The sequence below is a fragment of the Athene cunicularia genome, assembly GCF_003259725.1.
Source record: "Athene cunicularia isolate RWA chromosome 19 unlocalized genomic scaffold, athCun1 chr19_part1, whole genome shotgun sequence".
NCBI classification, from domain to species: Eukaryota; Metazoa; Chordata; class Aves; order Strigiformes; family Strigidae; genus Athene; species Athene cunicularia.
The window spans coordinates 10,448,122-10,465,978 of NW_020799124.1; the positions used below are offsets into that span (position 1 = coordinate 10,448,122).

Below are 17,857 nucleotides of genomic sequence, written 5' to 3' on the forward strand. Positions count from 1 at the left end.
TCCTTCTGTTTGCTAAGCTTGAAGAAACAGTGATGGATTCATGATAAATCATGCTGAGGTGGCCCAACCTGTTAACTGGGATACCACCGGGTTCAGTTGGGCTTTCTCTTTCCTCACAGGCTGAGGTGGCCGATGCTTCCTGGCCTTTGGCCACCCAGAGCAGCCTGCACTCGTCAGCAACTGCCTGATTTGCCAGTGCTTCTGCCTAGATCCATGTGTGCAGCATTTGGGAAAAGTATGTCACTGCCAGGAGTGACAAAAATTCACATCTTCAGATCCTGGCTTGAGTTTAGGCTGCTGGGAAAAGCCTGGAGAGTTAGTGCAGGCAAGCTCTGTGTTCAGAAGGAGCAGGTAGAAATGTCTTTGTACTGTGTAGGGCTGTCGCCCTGGTCAGGACCAACTACTGTCATGGGTTTGGGACTGGCCTGTATCTGTTCAGGCTCTCTGCAGTCAGGAAGCATTGCTGATGTCACACGTACGAGTCTGTTCTCCAGCAGATCTGAGCTAGAGAATATATTCACCTTAGTAGGAGCTGGATCAGAAGAGTTTTGGACTGTCTAGCCCTTGCAAAAGCTGTATAAATAAAGAACGGCAGGCACAAATGAAAGCCTAAAATTCCCATCCCCGCTGCAGGGCTATGCCATCCCTTGGGGAGCGGGTCCTCTTCCTCTAGGACTCTGGGAAAGGCTCAGCTTGCTGGCTGTGCTGTAACAGGGAGAAGTGTTAGTATTCATAACTTTAAAGTATAATGTAGTGAAATAATCCTTTAATTCCATATGCTGTGGAAACTCACAGACGCCTCGAAATTGTACTATAGATTTACTGCTGCCAAATGGTATGGGGTTTTAAATTAAAATATATATTTTTTTAAAAAAAAAGAGCTCAGAAGAGCCACATTAGGGTGTTTCTGACATGATATATAAGCTCTGTGAAAAAGGCTTTTGCTAAATTCTCAGTAGGTTTATTTATTTTGCTTTTTGTTACGTGCTAACCAGGCACCACTACTGTGGAATTACCTAAAGTGGCTTAGGGATCCAGCAAAGCAATCTGCGGTCATGAGAGGATGATGCTCCCTGTAGTCTGGGGCTCAGCTGCCCTTTCATTCTCCCTTACACCTCTTAACGTGATCGACTATCTTTCCTTCATTCTTTATCTTTCTAAGACACAAGGCAACAAAGAGCCATGCTGTTACGGGTTATCCTTAGGAATGTTTTATGACTTACACCCCCCCCATCCTTTCATTTCACAGAAATGTCTGACGAATGTAGTAACTACAGCACTATTCCTGTAGAACTATTCTACTCCTAAGCGTGTACATTAGGTCTACTTCACCCTTTAACTTGGAATGCAGAAGGAAGCATAGCAGAGAGCTGCTTTCCCTGGACACAGCTGAATATTCGGTTTGCACTTCCACTGTCACAATAGTTCCATTAGATTTCAAGTCACCTGAAAATCTCTCCATGCCCTGAAAGAAGAGTTCCTGTTACAGCAGTTTTTATGTTGATGGTTTTGCATCTATTTTGGTTTATTCATAATCTTAGCAGTTTCTGGCCAGATTCTTGGTGACCTTTAGGCCTGAGCTAGTCCTCCTCTCCTTTTTAATTCTTCAAATGGTCACTCTTAGTGTTGTATATCCCTGTGCCTCTCCTCCTCCCCTCTCCACGCTATCTCATGAGAGAGAAAAATACCCCTTGCGCTCTTTGTGTCCCTCCTGGCAGTTTCCAGCTCTGCATCTATCTCATGTTACCCTGCAGGGCAGCAGGGATGTGACTGAAGTTTTTTCACTCAGTTGATGAGCAGTAAGTGCTTTTCACCAAACCATGGTGTGCTGAGTTTACCTTGGCTAAGGGCCAAACTCCCACCCAGTCGCACTCTCACACTCCCCCATCTCAGCAGGGCTGGGGGAGAAAATGACACGAAAATGCTTGTAAGTTGAAAACATGGAGATCACCAATTACTGTTATGGGCAAAACAGCTTCAACTTGGGGAAAACGGATTTAATTTATTGTCAATTAAAATAGAGTTGGATAGTGAGAAACAAAACAAAAATTTAAATACTTTCTCCCCCCAACTCAATGTCATTCCTTTACTCCTCTGTGTCCTGCCAAGTGGTGCAGAGGGATGGGGGTTGTGGTCTGTCTGCAACAGCTCCTTTCTCCTGCTCCAGCATGGGTCTCTCCCAGGGGTGGTGATTCCTTGAGGGAAAATCCACCCAGCATGAGCTCTCAAGGGGACACAGTTCCTTCAGGGAATATCTACCTGCTCTGCCGGGATCTCTCTGTGGGCTGCAGGGGAACCTCCACTCCGGTTCCTGGAGCACCTCCTCTCCCTCCTGCACCCCTGACCTGGCTGGGTGCAGGGCACTCTCTCACCCTTTTCTCCCCTCACTCGTAAGTGCTCTGGCGTTTTTGCTCTTTTTAAAACACTCTCTGATGGAGGCACCACCAGCTGCACTGGCGGGCTGGGCTGTGGCTGTGCTGGGGGCTGCTGCAGGGCTGGTGCTGGCCTCTCCTCACCAAGGCTCCTGCAGTCCCGCTGCCCACACCTGGGCAGGGACACCTAAAGCACACAGGATTCGTATGGCTCCTGTCTGCATGAAAGGCAAGAATAAAAACCCAGGTGAGTGCAGGTTTTGTCAGGGTTTAGTTTTGTTATTTTTTTTAAATACGTTTTGGCAGCGGAGCCACCTCTCCGTTGGAAACCATTGCTGCTATTGCAGTAACTCCCAGAGCAGTGAGGGAGATTATCAGGGCCCATAGCGTGCCATGTGCTCTGTGGTCCCCCACTGGGAAACAGTTTTGGAGAGCAGGGAAGACCCGTCGTTATTCTCACTTTTTGGGGAGGGAATCGGGTGTGGTGAAGAATCAGAAATAAAACCAGCTGCTGAGTTCCAGCCCAATGCTTTAGCCAGCAGCCATCCTTCCAGATATTTTTTTTTTTCCTTCTCCTGAATTACTTTTAATAGAAGGAGTGTGATTATCTAGTTATCCAGTTCTGCTTGACCTTCAGTATCCTCCAGTAGATTTAAAAGGCATTACGAAATAATAAGTTCTGTAGTGCAATAAAAGGTTTCCAGAAATACAATGTGATGATGCTAAGAATGACCAAAAACTCCTAGAAAACCTTTGGAGACATTGGTGTGCACCAGGGTCCTGGCGCCATCCCATTCAGCCAGGACAAATGGACTCGAGTCAGTGATTATCACTTTATTTGCACATGCCCCATCTCTTACACTTGGGGAGTCCTTAAGGCTGTGCAAGTTTGTTGTGAATCAGCAACACTCTGTGCTTTAAGGGCTTTGTGCTTTCAGTCTAGAAAATGTCTGTATTTCCTCTTTGTGAGACCCTTTAGATGGTTCCCTACACGGATAAATTCACTTGCGCCGTCCAAGTAAAAGCGTGGAGTCAAACACACTTTTTACAAACCCTTCTTCGTTCCTCTCTTAGTGCAAATTAGAAGAGTAACAGCTGCGTTAATGTGGGAAGAAGCTCAGTGAGACACTTGGGTAGACATCATGGGAGTTTCATGCTGGCTTTGCTTTTTGCGTGGAGTACCCTGACAGGAATGATACAGGAACAAGAGTTGTTGTCAATGTTGAACTCTAAATTTTCTCCAAGGACAATTGCATTTTCAAGGGGAAGCTGCTTTTAGGGTTCCCATGTGCCCCAGAGTAAGGCACCAAATGCATGCAGTGCAACTAAAGATCCAGGCTTTTATTTGCAGACCTTTTTTAGCAGCACTATGTTATTTCAACATCGTTTTAATTTTAAGTGATTGAATCTGTGCGAGTAGATTGAAATGAACCATTGCCTATCCACATTAAGTGTTCTCATGTGCATTTGTGTGTAACTTTAGGTTCTTAAAAGAAGACAATGGGCACATTTCCATGCTTTATTTTTTTTAATTTAACACAGATTGATGCGTTTTGGAATAAAATGTAAACCCTCAACAGTTTGGCACATGGAGAAACTCAACTTGGAAAAAAAGAAAGAAAAATATGGAAAGCTTATAAATCTTAACTTGGACTTACTTCTGAGTTTGCTGTCTAGTCTATGCAGTTCACTTTGTTCCTACAGAGTTTCAGGCTCAGATATCTTGGTCGTATTCTCTTATTCCTTGTAAATTGTGTCTAGAAAAATGACACCTGCTGGGTTTTTCTTCTCTGTAAATAGCTTTTACAATTCTCAGTGTAGAAGAAGTAAAAGAATGAGCCGTTATGATTAGTTAGCAAATAACTAATGTGTGGAAATTGTGTACAAAATAAAGTGAGGTTCTAAAAATAAAATTTGAGACTGGAAAAAATTCTTCAGGCCTCAGTTACAATAAGAGTTTTTCCATCATTGAGCGGATGTTGACAAAAGACTGAGTCAGGGAAACTTGATCCATTTTCCTTTGGGTGGTTAAATTTTAAACCTGAAGCCATAAAATTACAGTACACAGTGGTCCTAGATAAGATCTGTGAGTTATATATATATGAAGTATAAGACTTCTTGAATTCGTTATCCTCCCCTCTGCCTCCAAAAAAGCGCTACCTAGATCTATTAGATCTGACTGATAAACCATTCTATTTGAAATAAAAATCTTTTTACTTCAGATTTTCTGGCTGAGCTGTGGAATATTTAGTTTATTTATTAAATTGTAAGTGTTTGACAAATAGCTGTAGTTCTCATGTTACATTTTCTTTGAGCTGAGAGTACACCTGTGCTACTTTTTGCAGTTGTGCTCGTGCATTGCAACTCAATTGTGTGTCTGAGCCTTTAGTTTAATGTACTTTCTTCTTTCTTTCCTTTGGTAGAGAGTACCCAAAGCTGCCTTTAACTAATGAGGGGAATAAGAGCTGAAGGTAAAGCTGCACACATACCAAACTTGCAGATGCAATTTGCCCTTATAGAGGTAGGGAGAAACTGATGGTAACCATCAGGGTGAGGTGTGTTGTGCATTCCTTCAGTGAACCTGGAGAGAAAGGCAGTTTGTGTGAGTGAACGTGTACGGGTGGGAATGTATATCTGGAAACAGAGCAGAGGTGTATGTCTTGTGTGTGCCTATAAAGGAAAATTTGTGTGTGCCTGGGCAGCATGTTTGTGGGAGAACTGGAAAAAATGAGAAGACATGGAAGAAAGGGTGAAAAAAGTTGCTGGAGAGAGTTCATGGAGAAGGAACTTCTGGTCTCCAGTCATGAAATGGAGATGAGTGTGATATACTATGTGCATAGTCTGAATAGAAATTACTATGAATGTATTGATAGTTAGAATAAGTTAGGAGGAGTTGTTTGGTATTTGTTACATGTATATTGGTAAGTGTAGTAGGTGTCTCATAAAATACTTCATTAGGTACCTCACCAAGTATTTTCTCTGCATTTACCTCTGCTGCCAGTATTTACATATGTCATTTTAAATCTAAATTTCTGAAATTGAATTTTTGCCAGCATTAAGGAGTAATGAGTCTTCACGGGAAGTTCGAACAAAGCATCAACAAGGCTAAACCAAAATTTTAATACATTAATCTAAAATATAGGGAGAGACGTGTTAAAACAATTATACATATTTAGCATTGCAGTAGATGTAATTCATATCTTCCTCTTGCTGTATATAAGTGCTTGTGGACATGTGTGTAACGTATGTATAAAGTAAATGTTCATTTCAGTATGCTGCTGTTGTGTTGACCTGCACAATCAGAAATGTAAGAGAAAGCAGATGTGTTCTCAATTGTATTGAAAATATAGTTTGTATTTTTTTGTGTTTTTTATTTATTACAATGCCAGTAAAGTTCATTAAAGCTGGTTTGAAAGGCAAAAACAATCTGATACCTATTAAGTAGATCACAGAGTTTTATGAACATTGAGGTCAGTCAGGAATTTTTTATAGTGCCAGGCAATGTTTTTAGGGGTTAGTCCAGCAATAGGTCTCCCCAGAGCGATGGCTGCTTTTTCCCCTGGGGTGATTTCCACTGATCTTGGATCTTCGATGCTCTCACAGAGTAATGAGGGATGGATTGATTCTGTGTGTGCACTTCGATGCGATGGTAACCTTAAAAATTGCATCAATGGCATAAATAACTTGAAAAGTCTAAAGGTTCCCAGAATGAAGGTCTTAAACTGTCATTTCCTTGGGACATGGATGTTGCTGTCACACACATGACCTTGATTTGCTCTCCACATCCGTGGTCTCGCCGAGATGCTGCCTTGGCACCAGGGCTGCTCTGTGCCCGTGGCAGTGTTGCAGCACCACTGCTTTGTGTAGGGTTGGGTCAAAGAAGAGCAGTGGACAAGGGGATTTACCTGAACCAGGCTAAACTCTTGCTTTCTTTGTTTTTTTCTTTTCTCTACAGCTCAAGCCAGGTCAAAACAGTTGCCGAGACAGTGACAGTGAAAGTGCCAGTGGGGAATCAAAAGGTTTCCATCGAAGTAGCTCTCGGGAAAGACTCAGTGACGTAAGTAAGACTCCTGCAGCCAAATACTGATCTGATTAACCCCTGGCGTAGTTTTCTGAGGGGTATAAGTCATAACAGGATTTAGTTGCTGGGATGGTTTGTTGCTAAAATCCCCTTCTCTTTGGGGGGCTGGGAGAGGAAGAGGTAATTCAGGTCTCCTGCCCCAATCCAATGAACTTCTTAAAGTTTGGTACAATGTCTGTCTGTCTGAAAACATTCATTTTGAAATGGTTTAAGGCCATTTAATGAAGTTAAAATGCTCTGCATAGTTGAGAAGTGAGATGGCCTCTTTTTACCCTGAGTGGGGAAGGAAAAGAATGTATTTATTTGGTCTAAATACTGTCTTTATGAAAAGTATTAGAGTGTCTAGAGAGACTCAGCTAATTTATATATAATGAATTGATATAACATGGCCAGCAATAGCATAAGCTCTGCCTTTATTGCTCTACCTAAACTGCTGTGGAAGATCCTAAGATGGCAGCTCTGAGGAGAACGTTTTTCTCCATTGAAGAATGCTGGCCATTCACTGAATGACACTCATGAGTTATTCTGACATATGAATAACTACAGAAATCTTTCTGTTGCTGCAATTAGATTATTATTTATTATGTGTACCATCACAATCCTTGAGTGTTTTATTCATGGCTCTGGGTCCTCTGTGCTTCACGCTTTACAACACAGAATATAAAGAGAGCCCTGTCCAAAAGAGCATCTAAATTGGGGATTTTGTAGGTCAAATCCTTTGCTGGTAAAAGCATGGATAGCTACATCAGTCATACCAATTTGTATCAGCCAGCAATCTGGCCCTACTTTTAACTAACCCATGCTTTGGAAATGGGGATTTTATCGATAGCATGTCCATGTAGATTTGGATGACAGATACCAGATGGTGTCCTCTATAGGCCAATCCAATAAAACTGAATTGAACAGACATTAAAAGAAATACCTTTGTAAAGGATATATTTCGTTGTGCAGATTTAAGCCTGAAGGCACACAGCTAGCAGTTCTTGCTGAATTGTGTCTATCACTGGAACAGCCTCCTGATTTTTATTTTCTTTTTCTGTGAAGGTGTGAAATCTGTAGCACGCTTTTTCCTCATTCTTTTGTCACATTTTGGAGGTCCATTCCTTCCCCAGAGCCAACCTTTATGGGTACATTCAGTTAGACAGTTCAGAGCCTGCCCTTCGTGGCTGTCAGGTGAGGTCAGTCTCAGGGCTGTAAGACATCTTTGGGAGAGTGAAACCAGAGGAGATAGTAAGTAAATGCTCTGTACAGGTAGCAGGGGAAGGCAGCTGACCGCCAGCCTGTCACTGTTGCCATCCGAGCTTGCTCTGAGCCCCATGGCAGCTGAGAAGTCACTGCAATGAACTTCACGATGACACAGCACCTTCCAGCAATAAATGTCACAGCTCCTTACAAACATGGCTTTAACTTAGCCTTCTCACTGCCTTGCAGTGTACTGAGTGGAGCTCTCAGACTTACTTGAGCTCCCCAGCAGCTTATAGCATTGTAGTGTCAGACCTGGCAGTGCGAGCAGAGTCCTGGTTCCCCTTCCACTGATCAAATACAGTTTTTCTCTGGTGTTTTTATAATACTGCCCCTTTGTCTTGGCACTAATGTGAATTAAAGGAAGTGGAGAACAAATATGACTTCCCTAGTGCCCCTGAAAGAGAGAATAGGGATTCACAGGTTGCTCAGAAAGAAGGTTTCCTAAATATATGTGAAAATGTATATTTTAAAATGTCACACATAATTTATTTTTTGCTTAATAAGTAAAGTTCCTTCATGCTTTGATAATTCATTGCAATACAAGCATGTCTCTCTATGGTCTAGCCTTGCCAGTTCAGTCGAGATTTGAAAAACATGCATGACAGAACTCTCATCTTGTCTGAGTGTGTGGTGGCCTTTCCCAGACTCTCGGTTAAGAAGAGTAAATACTGTTCTGCATTCCTCTCTCTCCCAAAGACAAACACCCTATGTTTTTAAATTACAAAGTGGTAGTGATACTTCCACTTCCAGCTGTGGGTGAGCCCGCCTTGAACTGCCCTCTTATGCACAAAGATACATCAAGAGCTTAATAAAGTTATTTTGAATAATATCTTTTGAAGGAGTGAGTTGTCTAATGATATCTACCAATTACTGTCCCCCAAAAAACTATAGTAAGTTTCTCTGAAGATCCTTTTCTGGTTTTGCAACTATTTTCTCAGAAAAAAAAAGATGCAGAAAGTTGTGTACTCAACAGAAGATAGACAAAAATGCAAAATAATGCAGACAGATTAACCCTGAGGTCAGAAAGCAAATTTTGGACATGAAATATAATGGATCTTCACTGATGTAGCCCAACAACGTTGTAAGATGAAGCATGGCTACTGCATGGAAATATGTATAATGAATGAAGTGCATATACTCTAGGTGGATGATCAATTTTCAAATCCCTAGTTGTAAGTAAGCTGTTGAAACAGAAATGTTAGCTTCATGAGCTTTAATGCGGAGCCTAAGTGATAGCTTAGTGACAGATGCAGAATGAGCGAGATAGTATAATGAATATCCAGTTGCACACTGACATGTCAGTGGCTTCATTCCCTCTCCTGTCAGGTATCTTTCAACTCTGCATATTGTAAATGTACCTACAGTCCTTGGATAACGCAGGTTGATGCAAAGTGTGTTTACAAGGGATGACTCCTTTCCAGGCTAATGAGATCCAAGCAGGTAATTTGCAGCATTTGCAAGAGAGGTGGTCAAAAATGAAAAGAAGATAATTCAATGAAAAGACATGTTAAACAGGAGACTTTTCTCATAATGAGGCTTGAAATAGCATCAGACAGTAGGAAGAGGAATATCCTATGTTCCTGTCAGATGCAATGCAGTGAGACTGATTTCCATCAACTCCTTCCTTTGTCCTCATCTCACACACGTGTACACACATGCACACAGCCCTCTGTTAGAGAACATAATTAGCAGAGAACTTGACCTCTGCTAGATTAGAGATAATGATTGCTCGAATGCTCCATTGCAAGCGTTTGGCAGTGCCCTAATACATCTCCCTGTTTGAATTTCATAAACCCATTTCTCTGCCTTTCTCCCCTATATAGTGTTTTTTGGAATGACAACTTGTTTTTTCCTTTATGGGCAGAGGTAGCTCCAGGGGCCTAAAAGAGAAATTGGAGAGCTGCCCCTCCTTTATATATAGGGTGCTGTAGTCACTTTAATCTCATCAAAATCTTGCCAGTAGTAGAATTCATTTTGTTGAGATTTTGCTTGGAGACAAGATGGCAGCACTTTCTCTTCCCCTTAGCTTGGAGTTCAGTCAACTTGTTTTCCTTATCTTTCTGTATGTATTTATTTTCAACTGAGTCTTCCCACTTCAGAAAACATGGGGTACTTTTTAGCCATGTTTTACAAAGCAGCTAGGAGATTACTTGAGGAAAACATGAGAATTACAGCTAACGTAGATGGCAAACACACAGAATATTCAGAGGTTCAACCACCTCTTTGCTAATCAGAAACAAATTAAAAAAAGAGATTTCTTTGGTGCACATTCCTAAATTCCTCATCTACCACCAAACTGAAGCTCACACTCAGCTGTAAAGTCATTTCTAGCCCTGTTAGAAATCTGATGTCTGTGAAACAAACCTTGCTCAGTACTTTGGTAATGATGATGCAGTGGCAGTGGGAGCCTGCGCTGATGGGTGAGGGATGCCAAGCTGCTTTGGGCACCCTCAGCCCAGCCTGCTGCTTCTGGTGTTGGTTGCAGGCTTTCAGCGAGGGGATGAATAGTAAAAGCCTCTCACACGTGGTCGTCATCTGGGGGGCAGCACAGGTTTTCCACTCTTGCTGCACAACAGACGCGTGGACTGCCTGGCCTCTGCTTGCTTTTGCTGAGCAAGGAAGGAATCACAAGCCAGGAGAAATAGTCAGACCTTTCTGTCTGGAATATTGTCCCAGTTCTTGAATAGGGAGTGGGACAGAAATCTTCCCATTTGTCCCCTACAATAAAGGTCTTATCTTGGTCTCTCATCAAAGCTGACACACTCCTTCATGATGCTGCCCCTTCCCCAGCGCTTCGTAGCTGTGTGCTCCTACTGTGTTGTGCACTTTGCTCTTGAGGATAGGTGAGGTGTCAGTGACCTGCCCACCAGGCCTCTTGCTGTCTGCTTTGGGAAGAAAGGTGTCTGCATCCCCAGCAGTGCAACCCTGTGGACAGCTCACGGCTTTGGCCTCAAATACGAGATTTTCAATTCTCTGTCTCCCGTTCCTCCCACCTCTGTAGCGAGCCCAAAGAAAGACAAATTGAGGAACAATCTTAGAGTTATGTGCTCTGAAATCCTTCGTACTTGTCCTTCTCCAGAATATCCCTGGTAATCTTGGCTGTATCTAAAGTGGAATAACACCAGCAAAGCTCTGTGTGTGTGTATGTGCCAGAAGCTGATCAGCTGCAGTGGCTGCTTCTTTTTTTGTGTGTGTGTGTGTGTGTGTGTGTATGCGAGGGTGTGTATGTGTGTGTTTGTGTGTCTAAGGTTGGGTGCTTAAATGCTTTGTTGCATTATGTTAATTCCTCGGCAGTGCAATCAAATTCATGTCGTAATTAAAGCTGTCAGTTGGAAGGCAAGCCAATCGCCAAGAAAACACAGCATAACAAATGAAGTGAAATGATTCTGCGTGTAGCTATACAATGCTTCGCCAGGCATGAAATTAAATAAGTAATTTGATGTTGACATCAGAAATTGAAATGATACCCACTGTTCCTTCATTCAGTCAGACCTGCATAAACAATAGCCAGAACAAATATGTACAACACAGTGTTTCTCCCCACCCAGCTCCCCAAGTAATGCACAATATATATGCAAAATGGGTATAACTGTGCCTTCCAAGACCTCAAGGATGTAATTTTCTTTGGTACACAATAAACTAATGCTTACACAAGGGTTACTACATTTTTGCTCCTGGGCCAAAAGTTCTTCTCTTTAAGAAAGGAAGGAAAAAAAAAAAAAAAAAAGCAGAAGGAAAATAACAAAACCAAAACCCTGGTAATTTTAAGCAAGTGACTTGTGTTTTGCTGATGGGCACCTGATGCAGGCTTCTGCTGGTGGTTGTGTGAATATCAAATAGTATATCTAATGTCGAATTTTGCAAAGGGTTTCGGAAAGTGAAACCATTACCTCTATTATAGGCACACTTTATATAAGAGATGTAGAACCATCCAGTGCAGGATCACGACTCAGCATGGGCTTGTAAAGATGCTGCATACACAGTATCACATTCATCAGTTGGTACCAAGGCTGGGCACTGGGTAGTAGGATCCTTTCGCTATTGGGAGTTATCAAAAAAGGTGAGAAGCTGTCTTCTTGCATAGCCCTTGCTTCAGCCTATATGCTCTGTCAAAACACAGTTCACAACACAGCTAACTTAGTCATTCATGCATGTGCAATACAGTCTTTCTTACTTCAATTAAAAATATGTACTCTCCATATGCAGCATGCAATGTGTGAAGGGCTATATTTCCATCCAGCAAACTCAAATTCCCTGAAAATGCACAGTTGTTTCTTTTCAGTGAAAGTCATTTGACTGCTATGTTTCGACTGTCCTTCCATAGCCATTGCAGCATTGCTTTTGAAGGAATGGAAATACTCAGTGGGAAATATTTTGTTTGCTTATTCTTTTTTCTTCCTTTTTATTGTTTTGTTTTGATACTTGATCCTTCCAAAACTTGGAATAAAAAGCAGACAAAAATTACACACAGATGCAGAATGCAAACTTTGGAGCTTTCAGCCTGTAAAGTAAGTTTTAAAAATTGTGAGTGAAAGAGTGGGACTCGATTGGTGCCTGTACATAGCTTAAACAAAAGTGGTTATAATGACTGCACGTGTTGGACTTCACGCATAGATCTCGAGCTTAAATTAAAAGAATTTAAATGGCATGAAGCAGAAAGCAGAACGAGTGAAGTGGAAGGCGGTATATATGATGTGCTTTACCAGGAAAATAAATGCATTAGACACTAAACTGGAATGTGCTGAATCGTGCTCTCTCCTGGGTGCCGCTGAGCTGCGGGCTGCAGGCGCTCACAAAACCTTTGTTGTGGCCCACGAAAGGGCTTTTCGAGGTGGGATCGGCGGCCGGGCTGTGCGATGGCCGTGCAGCGGGGGTTACCAGGTCGTTCCCAGCTGCGTGGTCGCGGGGACGCGGAGGAGAGCCGAGCAGACAGGCTGGGCCCAGCGGCCCCGCAGCCGCGTGTGCCCAGATCTGCGCCGCCACTGCCCTGCCCCGCGGCCGGGCACTGCTGCAAGGCGCTCTCAGGGACATCGGCACCCGGACCGCGTGGGCCTTGCTGCGGATGATGGTGGCAGAGGGAGCTTGAGGCCCCAGAGCAGCAAGAGTAGGCCCAGAAGGACTTAAGAAATTATTTATTTATTTATTTTATTTCCGTGGAACTCCCCTTGCACACTAATAACCAAATCTGTAGACTGCAGATCTTGAGTCCTTTAGTAGCCACACCAGAGAGTATTAAGGGACAGGAACCACACACCTTCCAGATTTCCATCGCACTTTTGTTTGTTCATATAAGATGTCCCAACAGAGTTTGTTGATTTTATGATATTGGTACCCTTAGAACTACCAGGGTGATTTCCTCTTGCTAAATCTTTAGCTTCTAATGTCTTAAACCATCAGGCCTTCCCCTATGTGTGTGTAACCTCGCTGAACCTCTCCTTTTGGTAGTGCTTTGGTGAACACACAGTAATTTTCTGATTAGTTGCGATGGATTTTGTTGTTAATTTTAAATATCTTGGCACAAGCTATTTTTGCTGTGCCGAGTTCAGTAAAAAAGATCCCAGTAAGCCCCTTGTGAGGATTTGTTTTCTTTTATGTCAGTAATGCGCTCCATGATCAGAAATCGAGAGAATTTGCTGTTAGGGTTCCCTGCAATAGTGTCTCAGAAGAGGGGTTACAGCCACGCACATTCTGCATGTTTCCAGTGATTTGCCAAGGCTGGCTGGGGCCCCTGTGAGGTTCCTGGTAGTCACTGAGCTCTGTCGTTACTGGAAGGGAGGTTGTGCTAAGGAACAGAAACAGGAATTGAGCTTTAGGAGTTAAAGACTGGTCATCTGGACGACCCGCTGCTCAGCAGAGCATTATCCTCTGCGTTTTGCTTCCTTGTCCATCGACTGGCCTGGCTTGAAATGTTTGAGGTGATAGGTCTGTAGCGTTGGGAGCTCTTCACCCTTTAATGTAACAGCCAGTGACCTGGATTAGGACTGAGACGTTTTAGGTCTCTCACCATGTCTCTAAGAGAACCTGCTGTGTAATCCCCATTGCTTAGATGAAAAACTAATGAAACAAAACCCTTTATCTCCTTAATTCCTGTGAATGTAGAGGTTGCGATCGTGTCCCACTTAAACTGAATTTCATGATGCATTTTTTTAAGCATTTAAACCTTTTGATTATTTTCCATGGTAGTAATATTAGTTTTAATTATTTTTATGGGTTTGAGTTTTGAGATCTATTTCACACTGTAGATATTTGTTTGTTTTTTCTTTTCTTTTTAAATCCCTGGTTTGTCAAACAATGTGGACATCCAAATGGGAAATTGTAGTGATGGCATTCTCCAGGAAATGGTACATTGACTGAAGCGGCTTCTCTGTGCCCACGCGTTCTTTACATTTCAGACTACTAATTATGTTTACAAAATGTCTCATTTTAGAAAAGCACTATGTGTGTACTAACCAGGGCCTTTCGGGAATAAATTGGCAAACAGGTCATACACTGAAAAAGTCATCCAAACCCACCGGGCTTTTTGTTTTGAAGTCAGTCTACATTTTTTTCTTTTTCCCCTCCCGCCTGCCCCTTTGTGGCCACAAAGCTGAGTAGCTGGAGTCCAGGGCATTGAATGTCAGCATGTCAGGGAGGCTGGTTGATGAGTGTCTGTTTAGTCTCAGTGCAGGGCGAAATGCCATCATTAATTCATTACCCAGCTGCCTGTCAAATAAATTGGCAATTACGTCCACCGCAGAAGCTTGGAATTCAGTAAATAGCACGTTACCATCTCAGAGTCGTTGAGAGATGTAAAGGGAAAAATTAAGCAACACCGTGTTTGTTTCAGTAGCAGATGACAAGGGGCAGCACATTGGTGCTGTGATGTAGTGATGAAAAGCTTGGAAAGGGCTGGTAATGAGCTATGTGGATTGGAACGTGTTAAAAACCATCACTGACTTTCCACTTTGTCTTTGTGTTTTATTGCAGAGCTCAGCTCCTTCCAGCTTGGGAACAGGCTACTTTGTAAGTGTATCTCAACTTTAACACATGTGCCTCTGAACAGCATAGCATTACTCCTGAAACAAAAGTACCTTATTACATGGAAGCAGGAATAAATAACCACTCTGTCTGCCCAATAGGTTAACTTACCTTTTTCTATTCCTTCCTCCACAAATGCATTGGAAGTAGTATTTCAGACATGGTGGTCAATGTTTTCCTGAACTAATCAGGTGTCATATTAATGACTACATGCATTCCAACAGTATTTAATTTACACAATTATAGCAAATAAAATGAACCATGGTCTTACCGGCTCTCTAATCTGAGACAGTAGGATCTTGATTTCCCCTTGTACTCATTGATTCCTAGACTTCACAGAGCCCATTGCAGCAGTCTTGTCTCATCTCCTGTGTACCATAGTCCAGAGAACATGACACAGAGGTTTCCACCTGTTGATTAAAAGCCCCACATCTCACAGATGATCTTGGAAAATGCAGCTATCATTGTATTTACACTAGATTTACATTTTATGTCATGAGAAGAGGATCAGGCCCCAGCTGGTTTGATAATTGATCAGTCCTCTTTTGTTACTTATTTGCATGCCCCTTTATTGATTCAACAGTCTATATTCATACCTTTCTATCTGTTTATTCCCACATTCATCAATATACCTTTTACTTTCACAGATAAGTTTGGGAGTAAAAAATGTTTTCCAGTCGATCCAATGCACTGTTTATTTTCCTCCAAGATTTGTATTTAAACTGTCATATCCTGTTTCACTCGTAATGTATGCTGTATTCTCCAAGAATGTTTTTCCTGCCTTTATAATATCTTTAGGGGAAATAGAGCATTACGTTATGTCCAAAAACAGGTGGGTAAAATGCAGCGAGACTTTTCTTATAGTATTGCTCTATATAGTTAAAAGTATAATCAAAGCCTGCTTCTATCTTTTCATCGAACTCTGGGGAAAAAAAACCCTATATAGTATTTGATTACATGATGGAAAAACTTTGTTGATCTCTTGTCAGATTCCCAGAGGGTAATTTTCTTCCATTAGTACATTTAGTCTTTTTTCATAAAGTTCTGTGATCCTGTAAGAAAATTATGGGATTAAACCGCGTATGTGTGACCTCACATATAAAGTGTAAAATGGAAGCACAAAAATTCCTTGATACCTGGAGAAATGCTGTGTCCTGCTGGATTTACGTTGGACTTCTGCACAAACTGAATATTTGTATTTCTCCCAGTGGTAAGGTCTGAAAAGAGCGTTATCAATTGAAAACGTTTTGTGGTAGTTTTTCTAATTACACCAAAGCCGGAATCAGTGTAAGGTAAGTTGTGAAACAGGAAAAAAATGGGTTTCTTTTTTTCATCACTTCCCCTGTTTTGTGTCATATGTATGTTTTAAGATCAAGGGGATGAAGTGAAGACTAATATCAAATGGCTTAACGTTTATTTTGCGTTAAGACTAAAACTTGAATCTCTTTCCGTAGTTCAGAACATATTGCTTTCCTTTGTCTGGGCACTTAAAATTCAAATCATACGAACATATACAGACGTGCTCTGGAATGGGATAAATATAATATGGCATGGAAGGCTTTAACAGATATAAATAAGCCTTGTTCTCCTTATAGTGAGAGCTGAATATGCATGGTTTAAGAACAATGTTCAGCTTCATCTTTAGGAAGCAGAGGTAACAGAAGAAAAGCCATCTGCTGTTCCCTTGCACCATACTGTCTGTGGGTTGGTCCAGTAAAGTGAAAATCTGGAAGGTGTCAACATCCCCTATGCTCCAGCAAAAAGCTTGAAAGTTTCCAGTTCTCCTGAGTGAGAGATTTAGTAACAAGAAGAAGCTTGACATCTTCTAGTGCCAATGTATTGGCACTTTAAATCGTACTAATTTGGATGTGTGTAGGTTGGGGAGACATCCCTTGTTAGGTTCCATTAATATGATATATTTAACTGCACTGTTTCTGATGTATAGTCATAGTAATAATATTTCTTTAACTTTTTTTTTTTTTTTCTTCACTAATAGCAGAATAGATAGAAAATGTCTTTCAGTTTCTGTCTTAAAGTAATTTTTACATTTACACAGTCTTGGATGAAACATGGAGGGTTTTTTCCTCCCTTTTCACTTCAGAAAATTGTTTTTAGGATTATCTTGCTTATTGTTTTTAAAAAGTCCGTACTCTTATTAACTTACATGGGGCAAATAAAACCCAGATGTGATTTGCGGTACCAGACAATGAGAAAAATGCTCCAGAATGATCAAATTAGCATGTGTTTCTGATAAATGTAATTAGTGTATTATCAAAGTGCAAAAGAATATGCACTTGAATTGACTGCTTTTTTCCAAAGCTTTAAACTAGAAAAGACTGTCAGTTTTTGTGTTTAGTGTTAACCCAGAACACTGAAACAAGGGTCGTTGGTCTCAAATAAAACAAAAGCAGTTTTTAGTTTAATAGTTAGTAATAAACTTTTGCCTGTGGAAATTACTGATCAATATATGTTGTACTTTGGACTACAAAATATTATGTACTGTAGCGCACCAATGGAAACATAGGCAACCAGGTAAGTTAAAATGGACTAGTGGTAGATTCACTGTCCAAGGACCTCTACTACAGAAAGCAGAAACACAGATGGAAGCAGGTTTTAATCAGAAATTAATGAACACTGAGGTATGGATTAAATGGCTTATATGTGCTGTTTAAATACAATTATTATTGGAATCTTATTGCATTTAGGCCGTAGTGCCTAGCATGTATGTAATGGAGATAATACTTGTTGGACATGGAATCTTCTTTACCAACCTTGCTTATGCCCGACACTTGGGTGTGATGAGTGGAGGGTCATGTGTCTGCAGTGCTTGTGGATGCTGTGCATCATAGGGCGAAGCAAAATTACTTTTGGGTCCTTTTATTCTGTAGAGAGCCTCCTGAGATCACCGTGTGTTTAAGGAAACGTTTATAAACCTGTGACTTCCCATTAATACAACATCATTATTCTATATCTGCATGGTAGTTCCATCCTTGTAATTCATTATGCACCTCTGTTAGTAGTGGTGAAGTCTGAAATCTTACCTAGTTTTACGCTGTAACTAGGTAAATTCCTGAGTGGTAAAGGTGGAGGCTGAGTTCTTACATTCTTGTTGCTTCTTGAAGAGCAGTAGCTAACGGAAAAA

At 41.5% G+C, this 17,857-nt stretch overlaps 1 protein-coding gene across 1 annotated transcript in view; it reads left to right on the forward strand.

Moving 5' to 3' along the window:
- Nucleotides 1–17,857, forward strand: part of AUTS2 (AUTS2, activator of transcription and developmental regulator) — a 577,537-nt gene that overhangs the window by 138,754 nt on the left and 420,926 nt on the right. Inside the window, exons 3-4 of the mRNA XM_026861870.1 lie at nt 6,328–6,429; nt 14,665–14,700. Coding sequence (XP_026717671.1) covers nt 6,328–6,429; nt 14,665–14,700 — 138 coding nt within the window. The remainder of the gene's footprint in view (nt 1–6,327; nt 6,430–14,664; nt 14,701–17,857) is intronic.